We start from the raw sequence: 18651 nt of genomic DNA, 5'->3' as shown, positions 1-18651 counted from the left end.
CCAATACTTTTTAAATTTTAAATGTTTTGTTTTAATAATCCTATGAATAGACAATCTGAATAGACCTATATCAAAGAAATTTAGTCATAATAACCTTCAGTATCATAAAGCACCTGGCCCAGGTGTATTCTACTGAACATTTTGTTTATTTTTCCATTGATTTTTATTTATCTATCTATCTATCTATCTATATATAAGCCTAAGCGACTGTTCGACTGTTCGACCGTTCAACCATTCAACCGGTAACTATGATGCGTACTGACCACCACGGGGCAGACGCTCAACACACAGGCATGGAAACATGGAGCAGACTGATGAATCTCAGAGAGAAGGGGAGAGGGGGGGAGGGCGGGAAGAGATTAACCAAAGATCTTATATGCATACTAGAGGCCCAAAACCGGCAGTCCGACATCCCCTGAGGGGTCCTGGATTGAGAGAGGGCACAGGCCAGGCCGAGGGACCCCACTGGTGCATGAATTTGTGCACCAGGCCTCTAGTTTAAGTATATTTTCATTGATTTCAGAGAGGAAGGGAGAGGGAGAGAGAGAGATACAAATATCAATGATGAGAGAGAATTGCTGATTGGCTGCCTCCTGCACGCTCCACACTGGGGATCAAGCCCACAAACCAAGCATGTGCCCCTGACTAGAATTAAACCTGGGACACTTCAGTCCGCAGAGTCAAACCAGCTAGGGCTCTATTGATTTTTAGAGAGAGTAGAAGAGAGGGGGAGAGATAGAGAGAAAGAAACATCAGTGTGAGAATTCTCTTTTTAAAGTCACCTGGGTCTGGCTTTTTTTGGAAGGAAAAAAATTTATTGATTTGGTTTACTAGTTAAAGAACTATTTTGACTTTATATTCTTGAGTCAATTTTAAAATATCTTTTTATTATGGAAAATTTCAAACATGGAAAAATGGAGCAAAACATGTAATGATCCCCCATATACCCAGCACCCAGTTTCTTAAGTCAATTTTACTAAGCTTTATTTTTCCAGAATTTATCTATTTCATCTAAGTTCCCAAGTGTTTTTGACATAAAGTTATTCATAATATCTTCTCTCTTTTTTTTCATCTTTTTTTACCTTAAAAACATCTATAATTTTGTCCCTTTTCATTCTTGATGTTGGTTACTTGTGCTTTCTCTTTGTTTCCTTAATTTTCTTATCAGATGTTTGACAATATTAAAAGTCTTACTTATTTGGGGGGCGGGGGTAGGGAAGGAGGCTGACCAGGAATCCAACTCCCAAATGTTTGTTTTACAGAAGGATGCTCCAAGCAACTAATCCAACTAGGGCTGGACTTTTATTATTATTTTTAATCCTCACCTGAGGATTTTAAAATTGATTTTAGAGAAAGAGGAAGCGGGGGGGGGGGGGGGGGGGCAGAGAGAGAGAGATACATCGATGTGTGAGAGAGAAACATCTATCTGTTGCCTCCTGTACACGCCCTGACCAGGAATTGAACCTGCAAACCTTCTGGTGTATGGGACGATGCTCCAACTAACTGAGCCACTGGCCAGGACTATTAATAATCTTTTAAAAGAACAAACCTTTGACATTGCTGCTCTTCTCTGCTGTGTTTGTTCTTTTGTTCGTTTCTACTTTCTTTGGGCCTGTTCTGTTCTTTTTCTGTTGTCTAAAGATGTGTATTTAGCACATTAATTTCCTTTCATTCTTCTTTTCTAGTTAAGTGTCTAAGTCTCTAAATTTTCTTCTAAATTGCTGCATGTCTCATTTTTGTTACTGTTTAGTTCTAAAGTTTTTCTAATTTCTATGATTTCTTCTTTGATCTATATGTTATTTGGTCATACTTCTTAATATGCAGTTGTGTGGAGTTTTCCCTAGTTATTTTTTTTTTTGTATTGATTTTTAACCTAATAGTATTTTGGTCTGAGTATTATCAATCTTTTGACATTGACTAAGATGTATTTTAACTACTAGTATATGGTTAATTTTTGTAAATATTTCATTTGGTTGTGAATAATTGTTTTACCTGAGCAAAAGCTTGTTAAATATGTTCAAGTTTTTATATACTTAGTAATTTTTTATTTTCATAATTGACCAAAAAAGATTTGTGAAAATTTCTCACAATGACTGGATGTTCTTTTTCTCCTTTTACTTTTATCTGGTTTTGCTTTATGAAACCTATGTTATTAGGTGTATAGTTTTTAAATTGTATCTTTTCTTTTCTTTTTTTAAAATATATTTTATTGATTTTTTACAGAGAGGAAGGGAGAGGGATAGAGAATTAGAAACATCAATGAGAGAGAAACATCGATCAGCTGCCTCCCGCACATGTCCTACTGGGGATGTGCCCGCAACCAAGGCACATGCCCTTGACCGGAATCGAACCTGGGACCCTTCAGTACGCAGGCCGACGCTCCATCCACTGAGCCAAACCGGTGCTGGCTAAATTGTATCTTTTCTTTGAAGTCTATTTTATCTGATATTAATATAGCTACACTGGCTTTCTTTTAGTTGGTTTTTCCTTGTTATATCTTCTCCCATGTTTTTACATTTATATATTAATTCTAGCTTTTATTGGATTGGTTTATCAGAGTATCTAGTTAGTCCTTATGATGAGAAATGGAACTCTTTTAAAAAAAAATACTGCAGTTGATTTGCTAATATTTTAGAGAGGATATTGGCATTTCTATTCATGAGTGAGACTGGTTAGTAATTAGGATGACATTATTTATTATACACACGGATACACTTTTGAGAGTGAAAGGGAGTGCTGATAATAATTGCCCAGGACAACAGACATAAACTAGGAACATCCAAGGCAAACAAGGAGCACCTTTCAATTTTTCTTTGCTTTTGATTGCATTTTGTTGTATTATGTGAGATTTGCAAAATGAAACAGGAAGCTTATGTGCCTTTTTACAATGATCTTGAATAGGATAAATAACTTAATATCTGTTTCTCTAAGTTTTGTAGAATTTGGGGTTTTTTTGTTTGTTTCTTTTTAAAATATATATTTTATTGATTTTTTACAGAGAGGAAGGGAGAGGGAGAGTTAGAAACATCGATGAGAGAGAAACATTGATCAGCTGCCTCCTGCACACCCCCTATTGGGGATGTGCCCACAACCAAGGTACATGCCCTTGACCGGAATCGAACCTGGGACCCTTGAGTGCACAGGCCGACGCTCTACCCACTGAGCCAAACCGGCCAGGGCAGAATTTGTTTTTTAAAAGTCATCTGAACACAAGAAGTAGGTAAGAGTGATTGTTTCCTAGGGAGTGTGACTGGGCTCAGAAAGAAAGTGTTTACCTTCCACCTTTTGTACTGTTTTAATTTTTCAAACCCTCTCTATGTTAGGGTTTGCATGTTTGTCTCTACTAGTTAGCTGTATAATCCTCAGGTAAGTGACCTCATGTCTCTGAACCTCAGTTTCCCCTCTGCACAATGGAGGTGATCATGCTTACCTGATAGGGTCATTGTGAAAATTAAAGGCATGTGAAAGCACTCAACGTGTTCTTAGCACACAGTAGAGTCTTTTATATTAGAGTCTCTTTTTCCGTAGCTTGTCTTTAAAAGCTAAGGTTTATCTTCTTAGATCAAGCTGAGACTACCTACTTGACCCTTTGTCTTCTCACAATCCTTTGACAGGACTTCATTGACTTAACCAGAGAAACCAGACCAAGGCCAAAGGATCGCAATGCAATCTGTGTGATTGACCTGACAAGAACTGAGGAAGAAAACAGACCTATTGCCACTCTTGACTTGACTCTAGAACCCGTTGCTCCTTCCCAGAAGGAGTCAACCAATCTTCAAACATGTGCCAGCCTCTCCAGCAAAGAGGCGATGGAAGGGCGGGTGGGCAGAAGCTCTTGGCCTGCGGCACGGAGAATCATTAACAGCGACCCTGTGGATTTGGACCTTTTGGAGGAAACCACATTTGAAGGCTCCCAACCCCCTGCATCCATCAGTGGGGACTCTGTTTATCCAGCACAGCCGAACTGTAGCTCAACTGCATTCAAAGATGACTTCAGCTTCTTGGCAGGCCTAGAGCTATCTTCAGATGTTCACTCCCTCTCCCCAGTAAGCAATAATGGTCACAGCAGCAATCACAGGGTGCCCTTGCCATGCCCACAGCAAGATGTACCTTGCCCACCACAAGCCTTGCCATGCCCACTGCAAGCCTTGCCATGTCCACCACGAGCCTCCTCCTGCCCACCACGAGCCTTGTCGTGCCCATCACAACCTGTGCAGTGCCAACTACAAGCTTTGCCTAACCTGCCTCAAGAAATGCCATGCCTTCAGAATATGTCATGCCCTCAGCAAAATATGACAAGCCCACCTCAGGACTCATGGCATCCTCAACATTTACCATGCCCACCTCAGGACTCATGGCATCCTCAACACTTACCATGCCCATCTCAGGACTCATGGCATCCTCAACATTTACCATGCCCACCTCAGGACTCATCATGGCATCCTCAACACTCACCAAGCCGACCTCAAAATACATCATGGCATCCTCAACACTCACCAAGCCGACCTCAAAATACATCATGGCATCCTCAACACTCACCAAGCCGACCTCAAAATACATCATGGCATCCTCAACACTCACCAAGCCCATCTCAAGACTCACTCTGCCTGTCTCAAGACTCTCTGGGCCTACCTCAAGGGGTACCTGGCCCACCTCAAAACATATCCTATCCACAAGATGTGGCACACCTGCAAGACATGCCACAGTTACTGGGAGACATGCCACAGCCACCAGATATGCCACAGTCATCAGGAGACATGTCACAGTCATTGCGAGATGCTCCACGATCACCAAGAGATGCTCCACAGACACCAAGCTATGCACCTCAATCACCAAGAGATGCACCACAGTCACCAAGAGATACACTGCAGTCACCAAGAGGTGTGCCACCGTCACCAAGAGATGCACCAAGAGATACACTGCGATCACCAAGAGATACACCACAATCACCAAGAAGTACACCACGGTCACCAAGAGATATACTGCGGTCACCAAGAGATGCACCGAAAACACCAAGCTATGCACCGCAATCACCAAGAGATGCACCACAGATACCAAGAGACGCACCGCAGTCACCAAGAGGTGTGCCACAGTCACCTAGAGATGTGCCACCATCACCTAGAGGTGCACCCCAATCACCAAGAGGTGTACCACAGTCACCTAGAGATGTGCCACCATCACCAAGAGGTGCACCCCAATCACCAAGAGATGTGCCACAGTCACCAAGAGGTGTGCCACAGTCACCAAGAGGTGTGCCACAGTCAACTGGAGAAGTCTCACATTTACCAGATGTGCTGCGTTCACCTGGAGACATGCCACACTTGCCGGGAAACAGGCCTAACTCTCCCCCAAATGATGTACATTACCATGACACTCCTATGGATGTCTCAGCTCCGTCTTCTCCAAGCTGCTCTCTCAGCCCACAGTCTCCACAGTCTAAAACTTCCTTAGAGAAAATTCCCTGGCTCTCTGTCCCAGAAACTCCAGCCAGAAAGGAGATAGCAATGTCAGAGCCTGCCAACCCCGGGTCTGCCCACATACAAGCACGAACACCACCAGGCGTGTTGTACAACAGACCCTGCCTACATAGACTGAAGTACTTCTTACGACCTCCGGTGCATCACCTCTTCTTCCAGACACTAATACCCGATAAAGACGTAAGAGAGGTGAGCTAACCCTGTGGTCGGCAAACTGCGGCTCGCGAGCCACATGCGGCTCTTTGGCCCCTTGAGTGTGGCTCTTCCCAAGCCTCAGGAGTACCCTAATTAAGTTAATAACAATGTACCTACCTATATAGTTTAAGTTTAAAAAATGTGGCTCTCAAAAGAAATTTCAATCGTTGTACTATTGATATTTGGCTCTGTTGACTAATGAGTTTGCCGACCACTGAGCAACCTATCTTCCCCTAGGGCTTAGATGCCCTCTGAACAGACCAAGAATAAGGTTAGTATGCTAGCAGGAATCCATGCATGAGAGAACATGCCCAATATGAACTTGACATTTTTATCTTTCCACTATTTGTGAAACCATTTAATGTATGACAAATGCTTACTTTCTGAATCTCAGTTTTTTAATCTATAAAGTAGGAATAATAATATATATTTCTTTTTTTAAAATATATTTTTATTGATTTCAGAGAGGAAGGGGGAGAGAGAGAGATAGAAACATCAATGATGAGAGAGAATCACTGATCAGCTGCCTCCTGCATGCCCCCTACTGGGGATTAAGCCCGAAATCTGGGCATGTGCCCTTGACCGGAATTGAACCTGGGACCCTTCAGTCTGCAGGCCAGTGCTCAATCCACTGAGCCAAACCAGTCAGGGCAATAATAATTATTTCTTAAGGTTGTTGTGAGAAATGAGGATAAGTTCAATGTACAAAAATTGTTTTATAATTATTGCTGTTATTCCCATATCAAACTTCCTAATGTTTGTTCTTCTTCTGGTTATGAAAGTAATATATGTCTATTATGGAAAAATTGAAAATACAAAAGAGCATATACAGAAGAAAATCACTATAATTCCATTACCCAGATAATAGAAACCACTTTCACATTTTTCTCTCCCAGACTTTATATACATACTTTTTTGGGTGAGAAAACAACTTAATATTTACTAGCAACTCAAAAAAAGAAAAAGAAAAAATGGGATTCTTCTCCTAACAATAAAACATATTTAAAAATATATTTCTTCCTCTATTTATTTCAGTACCTGATAAGCTATTATAACTACCCCTAAATATCTTATCACCCTCACCCCAAAATCAGCTTAGGCTAGCTCTTGACTCTTTTGTGCTTTTCTTTCTATGCTATATTTTAACACAGATGAAATCATGTTATATGTATAATACTGAATTCTTATTTTTTAATTTAATATAAGCATTTGCCCATGTCATTGAACATTTTTAGATAAGGCCTTCCAGTCTTTTTTTTAAAAAATTATGAATATTTCAAATCATGGAAAACTTTGCTGTCTTCAACCTATTTCAGAACCTCTTGTTTTTAAATCTGTAGAAAACCCATCCTAATTTATTTCTCTTTATCTCTACAGAACAAGGGTCAAAAATTAGAACCCATCCCCCATCGAAGACTAAGAATGGTAACAAACACCATTGAAGAAAATTTTCCCCTGGGGACGGTGCAGTTTTTGATGGACTTTGTGTCACCCCAGCATTACCCACCCAGAGAAATTGTGGCTCACATCATCCAGAAAATCCTGCTCAGCAGCTCTGAGTCCGTGGACGTCCTCAAGGAGGCCTACATGCTTCTCATGAAAATTCAACAGTATGAACCTTAGATGTGGGCAAACCTTCTAGGGAGCTTGGACTGGGGCATAGCTTTCTCTTGCCATGGCTCTATTCAGCTACCCATTAGAGAGGGTGCCTTAGTCTACTAGTGTTATTTGGATTACTAGTTGACAGGAAAGCCAGTCCAAACTGGCTTTAACAGGTAGTAAAAGAGAATTTAGTGATGCATGTTACTAGAAACCTAGGAATAAAACGACTTAATTCAGTTCAAAAACAGTTACAAAGACTCATTTTTCAGTTCTGCTTTGCTTCTGTTTTCAGGCTTCATGTGGTAGCCTTCTCAGTCTCTAGCTTTTATGATACTCTGAGTGGGAGAGCGAATCTGCTTCCTTTATAATCACACAAGAGTTCTGCAATTAAGTCTTATAGGATTTAATTGGCATAACCTACAACATGAGCCCATCTGTGAGACAGTCCCTGCGAGCTGAGGGGTAGAAGTTATGACTGGCTCACTGCGCTTCATAGGCTTCATCCCAGAGTCCTGTGGTAAAGCCAGTGGCTAACTAATAACAGTTGATTTCCTCCGGGCAAAATTGGGCCACTAATAGAGTGTCAGCCTGTGGACTGAAAGGTCCCGGGTTCGATTCCGGTCAAGGGCATGTACCTGGGTTGCGGGCACATCCCCAGTGGGAGATGTGCAGGAGGCAGCTGATCGATGTTTCTCTCTCATCGATGTTTCTAACTCTCTATCTCTCTCCCTTCCTCTCTGTTAAAAATCAATAAAATATATTTAAAAAAAAAAAAAAAGAGTAAAATTGGGCCACTAATGTCTCCAAAGAGAAATGGACACTGGGTGGCAAAAAAAGAAAAAGAAATTCTAATACCTTCAGTTGACATAGTAGTGTATCAAAGGGGGGTGGGCAAAAGCACTCAGGATAAGAGGAGGCTTCTTGCTTCTACCTTCTAGATCCCATCCCTTTTCCCACTAAGGTCTCCAGAACACTAACTTCATGTCACTTGACTTTCAGGCTCCATCCAGCTAACGCCAAGACAGTGGAGTGGGACTGGAAGCTGCTCACGTACATCATGGAGGAAGAGGTAACGTCAACGTTACGACGGTGTGTCTTTTGCAGTGGAAATTTTAACTAGAAACAAAAGTAACAACAAATCTGATAGTAAGGTCTTTGGCCATTATTTCCTTTATACTCTCATCCCCATCAGATAATTCCTACTGAAGTGGTATGTGCTGGCTTCTAATTCAAGATTGAGGACATTCACTTATCCCTCTCTTTCTTGAGATCCCATGAGCAATAATCGTAAATGAGTAGGGAAAGTTATAAATCCATGGCAATGAAAATAAGAAGGACATTAGATCTGAATGAAGATGGGAAGAGGAAAGGTAAGAGTGATGACTGATGAAGCCAGGCAGAGAGAGGCAGAGGCTAGAGTACATGTGGAAAGGGCTGCGGCCACGGAGGGAGGAAACCTGCCCAAAGGACATGTAGCATGGCCAGTGGACACACCACAATGTGGTGAGGGACAGAGGGAGGGGGGGCGGTCTGGGTGGAGGAGGGCAAACAGAGACATCGGGGACATGTGTAATGTCAACAATTAAAAAAATAATAATAATAAATAAAATGGTGATGGTGATGGTTGCAGAACTTGATATATTTATAACAAATCATTGAGTTGTACATTTAAAATGGATGAATTTTATGGTTTGTCAATAAGTTGTTTTTAAAAATACCAAAATAAATCAATTTGGGAAAGAAGGGTATTCTCAAAATTCAACACTATTCTTGAGGAGGTGAAAGAAGTAAACTGATAATGTCAAGCAATGTAGAAAGGATATAAAAGAAGCTTTAAGAAAATAAAAATCTTCACCAGAAACAAATGATTTTCTTAGAATACTATATGGATCTCCAGTGTAATAAATAATTTTAACATGGTCCTCACACTGTGAACACTATTTGGTTATCATGTTTAAAATCAATTTTATACAAAGCATGGAAGATAATTTTATTAGTTTTGACAGTAGAAAATAGAAAAGTATAGAAGATAAAGGTTGGGAAGTGAAAAGAGATAGCATCTCTGAGAATAGTGGGGCTATTACGGTATCCTTATCTTACAGCATAGAGATAGAATATATTATTTGTAGGTGTTGGAACATAAATTGAGGTAGTTATTTTAGGAAGAGAACTGGGATGTGGCATAAATGAGATAAATCCTCATCTAGCATAGCAGAAACCAATAGGTAATGTCTAAAGCTGATAAAAAAAAATAGTGTGATAAGAGCATTTTTTTGGAGATATTTAGGGTAACCTTCAGAAGAGTTCAAGCTCTTCCCTGCAGGGCGCTGGAGGGGACAAGTGGCTATGGAGAGGTGTCACTGGAAGACTCTTCATAAATCTAGCACACATACTTGAGTTTTTCAAAAGCATTTATATCAATAAAGGTTAGATAAAAAAATTATACTTTAGAAGACAAAGGTATCCCATCCCCACATCCTCCAAAGGAAGAAAGAAATGGTAGATACTTAGAATGGTCATTCTTCTTCCTGTTGACCAAGAGTTTGGTTTCTAGGAAACATGCCTGCCCTGTGGTGTTTGAAAAGTCCCCACAGAGGCCAGAAATGGTTGGGTGCCCTCTCATTCTTTGAAATTTCAAAGCCTGAGTTCCCAGGCCTGGATCCCAGCACTTGTCTCCTAGGAAAGGGAAGCTGCTGACTTGTGCGTGCCGCCTGCTGGGTGACAGGTACTTACATTGGCTTTGGTTAGAATGGTCACCACAGAAATCACAGGGACACTGAGACTCAGAGGCCTAAGTTAATAAGAGGATCCAGCAAACAAAAATCCGTAAATGAGGTCCGTGTGCCACCAAAGCCCCTGCTCTCTACCTGCCCAGGTGGGCTTTCTCAGGGGGGTCTTTTTACCTGTAACAGAAAACCCACCGCAGACTTGCTTACACAGTAAGGCTGCGCATCAGCTCACATTATAGAAGGTCAGCAGCTGGGGGATGTCCTGGTTGCTTGATCTAGCAGTTCAGCAGAGTTATTGGGAAACCGGTTCCTGCCTCTCTGTTCTGAGAGCCACAGTTAAGGGTTTATTCTGGCCGAAACCGGTTTGGCTCAGTGGATAGAGCGTCGGCCTGCGGACTGAAGGGTCCCAGGTTCGATTCTGGTCGAGGGTGTGTACCTGGGTTGCGGGCACATCCCCAGTGGGAGATGTGCAGGAGGCAGCTGATCGATGTTTCTCTCTCATCGATGTTTCTAACTCTCTATCTCTCTCCTTTCCTCTCTGTAAAAAAATCAATAAAATATATTTCAAAAAAAAAAAAAAAAGGGTTTATTCTGAAACTGATAGATTTAGTGAGAGACTCACTTCCCATGGTCATCTCTTACCATCAGAAAGTCTGCACTCCTGAGCCTCCAGGAATGCCCTCTTTGCCCTCTTTTGTAATGACCTAGTCTGCCTGCTCTCCCTTCCCGGTATAGACACACTGTTGACTCGTGGCCTTCCTTTGACTAAGTCTTTATGAGAGCCCAGTGCTCACTGTCACCCAGGAGATGAAATACTTCTCATTTTTCTCCCACAGGGACAACATCTGCCTGGGCGAGTCCTTTTCCTGCGTTATGTGGTACAGACCCTGGAAGATGACTTCCAGCACATCCTGCGGAAGCAACGCCAGCACCTGCAGCAGTCCATTGCAAACATGGTGCTGTCCTGTGACAAGCAGCCCCACAATGTCAGGTAACCAGCCCCTGAGCACTGGGATGGCAAGAGGCAGGGGGGATAGGTAGACCAGGGAACACCAGATGGGTGAGACCATCCAGAGCGGGATGGTAGGCCAGGGACAGTTACTGAAACTATAGACCACCCTAAAACACATTCTCTCCGTACCAAGCGTATGCTGGCACCAGAGCTTGCGTTTTTCTCTCAAGGCCATCAGACTTCCTTTGGTCTATTTCCCTATTGTCCAAACAACCTCGGGAGATCTAAGAGAAACCTCAACTCCTCTTAGTCAGTCTAGGGATAGAGAATTAGTAAGTAGAGAATCCTCAAAGAGCACAGGAGAGTGTAGTTGGGTTTTAAATTAGAAAATACCAAACGGCCCCGGTGTGGTAGGGACAACCCCAGTCAGGTTGAAACAGCCCCGGTGTGGTAGGGACAACCCCGGTGAGGTTGAAACGGCCCCCGTGAGGTAGGGACGACCCCGGTGAGGTTGAAACGGCCCCCATGAGGTAGGGACGACCCCAGTCAGGTCGAAACGGCCCCGGTGTGGTAGGGACAACCCCGGTCAGGTTGAAACAGCCCCGGTGTGGTAGGGACAACCCCGGTGAGGTTGAAACAGCCCCCGTGAGGTAGGGACGACCCCAGTCAGGTCGAAACAGCCCCGGTGTGGTAGGGACGACCCCGATGAGGTTGAAACGGCCCCCGTGAGGTAGGGACGACCCCAGTCAGGTCGAAACGGCCCCGGTGTGGTAGGGACAACCCCGGTGAGGTTGAAACGGCCCCCGTGAGGTAGGGACGACCCCGGTCAGGTCGAAACGGCCCCGGTGTGGTAGGGACAACCCCGGTCTGGTCGAAACGGCCCTGGTGTGGTAGGGACAACCCCGGTGAGGTTGAAACGGCCCCCGTGAGGTAGGGACGACCCTGGTCAGGTCGAAACGGCCCCGGTGTGGTAGGGACAACCCCGGTCAGGTTGTAACGGCCCCCGTGAGGTAGGGATGACCCCGGTGAGTTTGAAACGGCCCCCGTGAGGTAGGGACGACCCCAGTCAGGTCAAAACAGCCCCGGTGTGGTAGGGACAACCCCGGTCAGGTTGAAACGGCCCCGGTGTGGTAGGGACAACCCCGGTCAGGTTGAAACGGCCCCCGTGAGGTAGGGACGACCCTGGTCAGGTCGAAACGGCCCCGGTGTGGTAGGGACAACCCCGGTGAGGTTGAAACGGCCCCCGTGAGGTAGGGACGACCCCGGTGAGTTTGAAACGGCCCCCGTGAGGTAGGGACGACCCCAGTCAGGTCGAAACAGCCCCGGTGTGGTAGGGACAACCCCGGTCAGGTTGAAACAGCCCCGGTGTGGTAGGGACGACCCCGGTGAGGTTGAAACGGCCCCCGTGAGGTAGGAACGACCCCGGTGAGGTTGAAACAGCCCCCATGAGGTAGGAACGACACCGGTCTGGTAGGGACAACCCCGGTCAGGTCGAAACGGCCCCGGTGTGGTAGGGACGACCCCGGTGAAGTTGAAACGGCCCTGGTGAGGTTGAGACTACTCCAGTGAGGTTGGGACAAATAAAGGGGACCAGTATGGACTGATGAACAGGGGTAGATACAGAAGCAGAGCAACATTGAACAGAATGTTAAACTATAGTGGGAAGCCTGGGGAGGGTTGGGGGGGGGGGATTAAGAGACCAACTGAAGGACTTATATGCATGCGTATAAGATTAACCAATGGACACAAGACACGGGGCGGGGGGGGGGGGGGGGGGGCGGGGGGTAGGGGCCGGGGGAATGTCAAGGGGGGGAAAAAAGGAGACATATGTAATACTCTTTGTAATACTTTAAGAAATAAAAATTATTAAAATATAAAAAAAAAAAAAAAAAAAAAAAAAAGAAAATACCAGTTTGAATGAGAGCAGTTCTGCCAACCATTCTGCTGTGTGAATGTAAGGCATTGGATGGAGTAGGCAACGGGAGACAGGATCCCACTCTAACCAATGTTGCCAGTCACTTTCATTCCCACCTCTCCGGATGTGAGCCTCTCACTCACTATACAGAGCGATTCTTGGGTTTAAAAATAGGCATTTGTGCCCTCAAAATGCAAACCAGGTCCTGCATTTGTGCTTTATCAGTGAAAAAAGCCATCTGTTCCAGATGGGAAAACTAGCTGTCTTTGATTCAGTAAGAGATGGATATGAGATTAAGGTTGTGGCTACATGGATGTATGTATGTATTTATCAAAACTCATCACACAAAACCTGTATGCCATTTATTGTATATAAATTATTCCTCACAGATAAGGTCTTAAAAGAGATGGTAAGTCAGTCTCCATATGACCCCTTTGTACGGGATTTTCTTTTCTAACTGTGCCCACAAAGGGTAAATTAGTTCCATAAGATTTAAGAAATATACTAGTCCCCAGTCCCTTTACCTGCATTTTCCTTTCCCACAGTGGTAACTACTTTGAACTCTTTCATTTAAGTGATTCTTTGGATATTTACATCTGTGTGGCTAAATAACCTGCTGTGTTGCTAATTCTTGACTTCTTCATTACTAGCTACTATCTATCAATTTCCCACATGAAAGATGAGGAGTTAGCTCTTTTTGCTCCCTACCTTCTTCCTCCCATACACACATTTCCCAGCCCCCATACCATTAATATAGTTATATCATAATTTTGTATAGGTCAGTATTTGATGTTTCTATTACTATGGCTATGTAGCTAGTCAGAGTTGAGTCAATACTAAACTATGATACCTTTTTGTTTTCCTTTGAGTTGATAATTGCCTTAGTTTTAGTTTCCTTGTATTCTTTGTGCATATTGGAAATCAATCCCAAATTCTTTACTATTTGGTCTGAACCTCCCCTCAGATGTTTATTTGCACTGGCTAGTCTTACCAGTTTCTTCTCGAATATCTATGGTGAAACATTTTGGCCTCCTTTAATCTGGATCGGTTGTCCTCTTTGCCAATCCTTACTGTAAATGAGGGAATTCCCTCTGCCTGTTCCTAGTGTTGGACTCTTGTTTATTTGCTCTACTTCTTCTCTTTCTTGGTTCACTCCCTCCTTTTGATGGACCAGTCACCAGTAGAATCTTAGAAAGTTATGTGGGAAGTAAAATTTTTGAGATATGGTATGTCTGAAATTATCTTCCCACAAATTGATTCATAACTGAGTGTAGACATTTAGATTAGAAATAACTTTCCTACAGAAAGTTGAAGGAAATCTTCCATTGTCTTCTAGCTTCCAGAATCACTGTTAAGAAGTTATAAGCTACTTTGATTACTTTTTTTATGTAGTTTTATTACATCTGCATGTGTTCCTACAAAGTATATATTTTTATTTTTAGCTATATATAAAAGGATATCATGCTATATGTAATCCGTTATGTTAAAAAGTCTTTTATTTTTCACTTAATATTACAGAATACTACAATTTGTCCATATTGTTACCTAACACTGTAGCTTATCCATTTCCACTACTATATAATATTCTGTTATGTGAATATACTTCATTTTCCTCCCGATATCTAAAATTTCATGATTGTGTTTTCACCTCTTTTTCTCATTCCTTGTAGATTTTTAAAAATGATTTACTGTAGTATTTATTAGTGGGATTTTTGAAAGGTACAAAGTTAGCTGTGTGTGTTCAATCCACCATTTCTGCCTCAGTTACCTAAGTGATCATCAAAGGAATCTGACTGTATAAGATGTTTTTGCCTTGCTGACCTTTAGAGCCTACACCCTGTGTAAAATATGACTCTACTGTACATACTTTAAACCTGGAGTGTTAGCATTAATAGATGACACCTAACAAGTGAAAGCCAGCAAGGACTTCTGTGGTCATTCACTTTAGCTCATCACCTAGTCAAGGGATGTTTCTGGTCAGGAAGCCAGAAATAGTGCTCTTAGACCTTGGAGGTACCTTTCAATGATGGTAACTCAGTAAATGTTGGTATCTTAGTTACGTGTATAACCCTACTGCATTTAGTGTGTGGTTTCCAGTAGACTTACGTACATTGAAAATAGCCTAAGGGCCTTCTGTTGCCATTGGGGAAACCTAGGGGTTTAGGAGCCCAGGTTAAGGCTGCAATTCTGAGCACCATACAATCAGACAAAAGTTTAAACTTTTTCTTATCTTTTTTCCCTTGCAGAGATGTGATCAAGTGGTTGGTTAAAGCGGTGACGGAAGGTGGATTAACTCAGCCCCCAAATGGGAGTCATACCTGTTCGGGAACAGGCACCATGAAGGCCAGCAGTAGCCACGCTTCTCCCCAGCCTCCTCTGACGAAGAACACCACTCAGGTGTAAGGGCAGAAGCTGCCTTTGCTGGGGCTGCTGGGATTGACTGTAGAAACAGCCCCACTCCCTAAGAGCAGTTCCCCCAAGTTAACAAGCCCTGAAACAGAATGATTCTTACTAAAGACTGTCTTGTTTGATCAAAGGCTAAATTTCTAATTCCAAAGGTAGAACAACAGCAGATGCTTTCCCCTAGATGGATAGGACTCCATAGTGAACACAAATTTATAAACTGAAGTGAAACAAAAAACGAGGATACAGCCCTCCCTTTCCTGGACACCAAGAGACAGTGCAGTTACAGCTGCGCATCCTTCAGCTTCACTGACAGAAGAGAAGGGATGGGTAGTGGGCGATAGGCAGCCTCTAGTCCTCGAGGACCTGCGTCTCTCTCCTCCAGTCCTGGGAGGAGTCTGGCTGTTCAACCTGCCGGTTCTACCAGGTTATAACAGCAGTGGTTCAGACCAGGCCGGTCCCAGGACCTCAGACAGCACCGGAAAGAGATTCCTGGAGTTTTTTTTATGGGGTTGGGAGTGGTCTTGGTATTTTTTGAGAGATGCCAAGATTTTAGCGGCTGGAGCTACCCTTATACAAGTAACCCTCTATCCTGTGTCAATCATATTGTGAGAAATCAGTCACACTCGGCATTTCAAACACAGCACTTGTGCTTAAATTCACAACGCTATATTACAATCTAGTTGCACGGATTTTCATGTAAGGCCTATGGGTTTTGACTAACTTAGGAGACAATCTTGTATCAAAATGGAGAATGTCTTGGAGCAAAAAAGCATTGACTTGGGCAGCCTTGAATTAGGGTTATCCCAGAACCCCAGTTTACAGATCCAAGAGAGGCCCACATAGTTCCTTTAAGGGAAGCTAATCTCATATAAATAATAGTAATGAGAAGTTGATTATAAGTGAATACTAATAGATCTTACCAACAATAATAGGCACTACTGTTTATTATCAATGACCGCCTGTCTGCCAGATGTCCCTCAGAGCACTCACAACTTTCTGAACTAGGCCTGTCAGTAACTTGTCAACAGGTGAACAGCTTGTCACTGCCGGCCCAGAATCTAAGGCCCATGCCTCTGGTCCACCTATTGTGTTACCGCCTACAGATTTTCTGCCAACAGCCCTCTCTTCCATCACAATAATAATGCATGTTAGAAAAGGTGGACTTTCTGAGAGGTTGTCCAGATTCCTTCTGCCATATCAGCTGGTGAGGTCTCATGGGAGAGGGCCTCGTTCCATCAGTTGAAGTTCTGAGAATGAACTGAGCAAAAGATTAATGTAAAGGAATCAGTAATAGGAGAAAACTATATGGTAAATATCTACAGGGGTGGGCAAAGTAGGTTTGCAGTTGGAAAAAGACATAATACAATAATTAATAAATAATACAAGAATAAGCTCTGCATTTCACAGCGGTTAGCCTACTTTTTCCCACCTCTGTGTCTCCCCCTGAATGAAAGAGATTCAAATACTTGGAAGCAGTTCTGGACCCATTTCTTCATCTGCATAGAAAAAGTTATAGGTTAGATGATCCTCAAAGTACTCTAGATCCTTATGATTGTATGTTTCTATCTTTGAATTTAAAAGCAGCTTGCTTTTGCAGCTCAACCCCAGGTTCTGAGAGGTTCAGATAGTATGATCTGGCAAAAGGGATTCAGGTAGGTGAAACTGCTGAACAAAAGCATGCTGGTGGCTTGAGTAGTTCTCCCTGACCTACTGTGTGCTTTACAAGACCCTGTAGAACGCTGGTGGGACCTCCTCCCTGCCAGCAGGTGGCTCATTCCGACCTCCTGCTCACCCGTATCTGTTCTGGACTCAGGATTGTGTGCCAGCTGCAGAGGATGCTGTCCATAGCCGTGGAGGTGGACAGGACCCCCACCTGCAGCTCTAATAAAATTGCCGAGATGATGTTTGGGTTTGTGCTGGACATTCCGGAGCGGAGTCAGAGGTGAGTCTTAGTTCTGTTTTTCTTTTTTATTCCAGGAACATAATTTTGAAAGAAAATTCCAAACAGTAGTTAAATTGGGGGGGGAGGGGGGAAGGTAGTTCCTGTTTCTATAACCTGTAAAAGAAGACAGTTTTCTTTTTTTAAATATATTTTATTTATTTTTTACAGAGAGGAAGGGAGAGGGATAGAGTTAGAAACATCGATGAGAGAGAAACATTGATCAGCTGCCGCCTGCACACCCCGCACTGGGGATGTGCCCGCAACCAAGGTATATGCCCTTGACCGGAATCGAACCTGGGACCCTTCAGTCCACAGGCCGACGCTCTATCCACTGAACCAAACCAGTTAGGGCAAGAAGAATGAATTCTTATTATTTGCAACGAAGTCGTAATTTTTTGGGAAAAGCCGGGATACCTTAAATGGAGCCTAAATTTTCCTACATTACCCATTTAGCTAACAATCTTACTCATCCTTCAAGGTTCACCAGCTAAGCACAACCTTCTTCCCTGACCCTCAGCCATAGAGCCTGGCATAAATGTCCATGGGAGGCCTGAGAGGCGAATGAAACAGGCATGTCCAATATTAGAGATGATCAAGAATGAGCAGGGCTGGACCTGTAGCGTGAGCCCAGAGAATACGAATAAGGAATTCCGTTTCTCTAAGCATGAATTAATAAAGCATTCCATCAGGAGGGGATAAAGGAAGAGAGTTCTTGGCTAGAACTAATGATTCTTTCTTTGAACCAGCAATTTTAGAATCCAGAGGAAGACAAACTGGAATGAATATGAATTCGTAAACACTTGCTGGTACAGGAAGTAACTATGGGAGAGCATTGGAGAAATTATCTCCCTCGGCTCTCTGCTTTTCACCCCCAACCCCGATGCTCCCAGTTGGCAGCCAAGAATATTCTTCCACAGCTCTGGTTCCTCCATTAGAAGAAAATGTCCTACCAACTATTGGTCACAAAGATTTAATTAAAACACCTGCTAAGATTAAGACAGGTGTTTATTGGGTCCCTACAATGTGCCAGGCATGGTCACATTCTCATATTTTCATGAAACTAAAAGACGAGAAAAATACTAAATGTAGTGAAATAACTAGTCCAGGGTTACACAGCTAATCAGATTCAGAATCCAAATTTAAACCCAGGACTTCTAAATCCCAGGTTCATTATTCAAAGGAGGCAGTCTGTGAGAGGTCAGAGAGGAGGTGTGCATAGATGCTGTGCTCCCTTTACCACTTCATTTGGGTCCAACTCATACCAGTCAACATTTAAGCCCAGACTCTGCTGAGAGGTGAGAAATCTAAGGAATACATAACTATAAGCAAATTTAGATTTAACATAGACAAAAATAATTTAAGTAAAATATGTCTCTACTTTAAAACTCTTCCAGAAGGGGCAAATTAGCATTCACCAAGTTATACTAGAAAAC

The 18651-nt window shown here is 43.1% G+C and overlaps 1 protein-coding gene across 2 annotated transcripts in view; it reads left to right on the top strand.

Moving 5' to 3' along the window:
- SIMC1 (SUMO interacting motifs containing 1) overlaps positions 1 to 18651 on the top strand; it is a 38640-nt gene that overhangs the window by 13097 nt on the left and 6892 nt on the right. The window contains exons 2-6 of one of the 2 annotated variants that reach the window (XM_070414364.1): positions 3615 to 5666; positions 7050 to 7282; positions 8274 to 8343; positions 10840 to 10994; positions 15117 to 17116. In XM_070414364.1, coding sequence (XP_070270465.1) covers positions 3615 to 5666; positions 7050 to 7282; positions 8274 to 8343; positions 10840 to 10994; positions 15117 to 15273 — 2667 coding nt within the window. In that variant the 3' untranslated portion in view covers positions 15274 to 17116. Of the gene's footprint in view, positions 1 to 3614; positions 5667 to 7049; positions 7283 to 7307; positions 8344 to 10839; positions 10995 to 15116; positions 17219 to 18651 lie in introns of those variants that run through there. The other variant, XM_070414365.1, reaches the window with a different exon arrangement.

This window comes from Myotis yumanensis, unplaced genomic scaffold (genome assembly GCF_028538775.1).
Source record: "Myotis yumanensis isolate MYYU_CA2020_CCGP unplaced genomic scaffold, mMyoYum1.0.hap1 SCAF_5, whole genome shotgun sequence".
NCBI classification, from domain to species: Eukaryota; Metazoa; Chordata; class Mammalia; order Chiroptera; family Vespertilionidae; genus Myotis; species Myotis yumanensis.
This window is presented reverse-complemented; position numbering and strand designations above follow the sequence as displayed.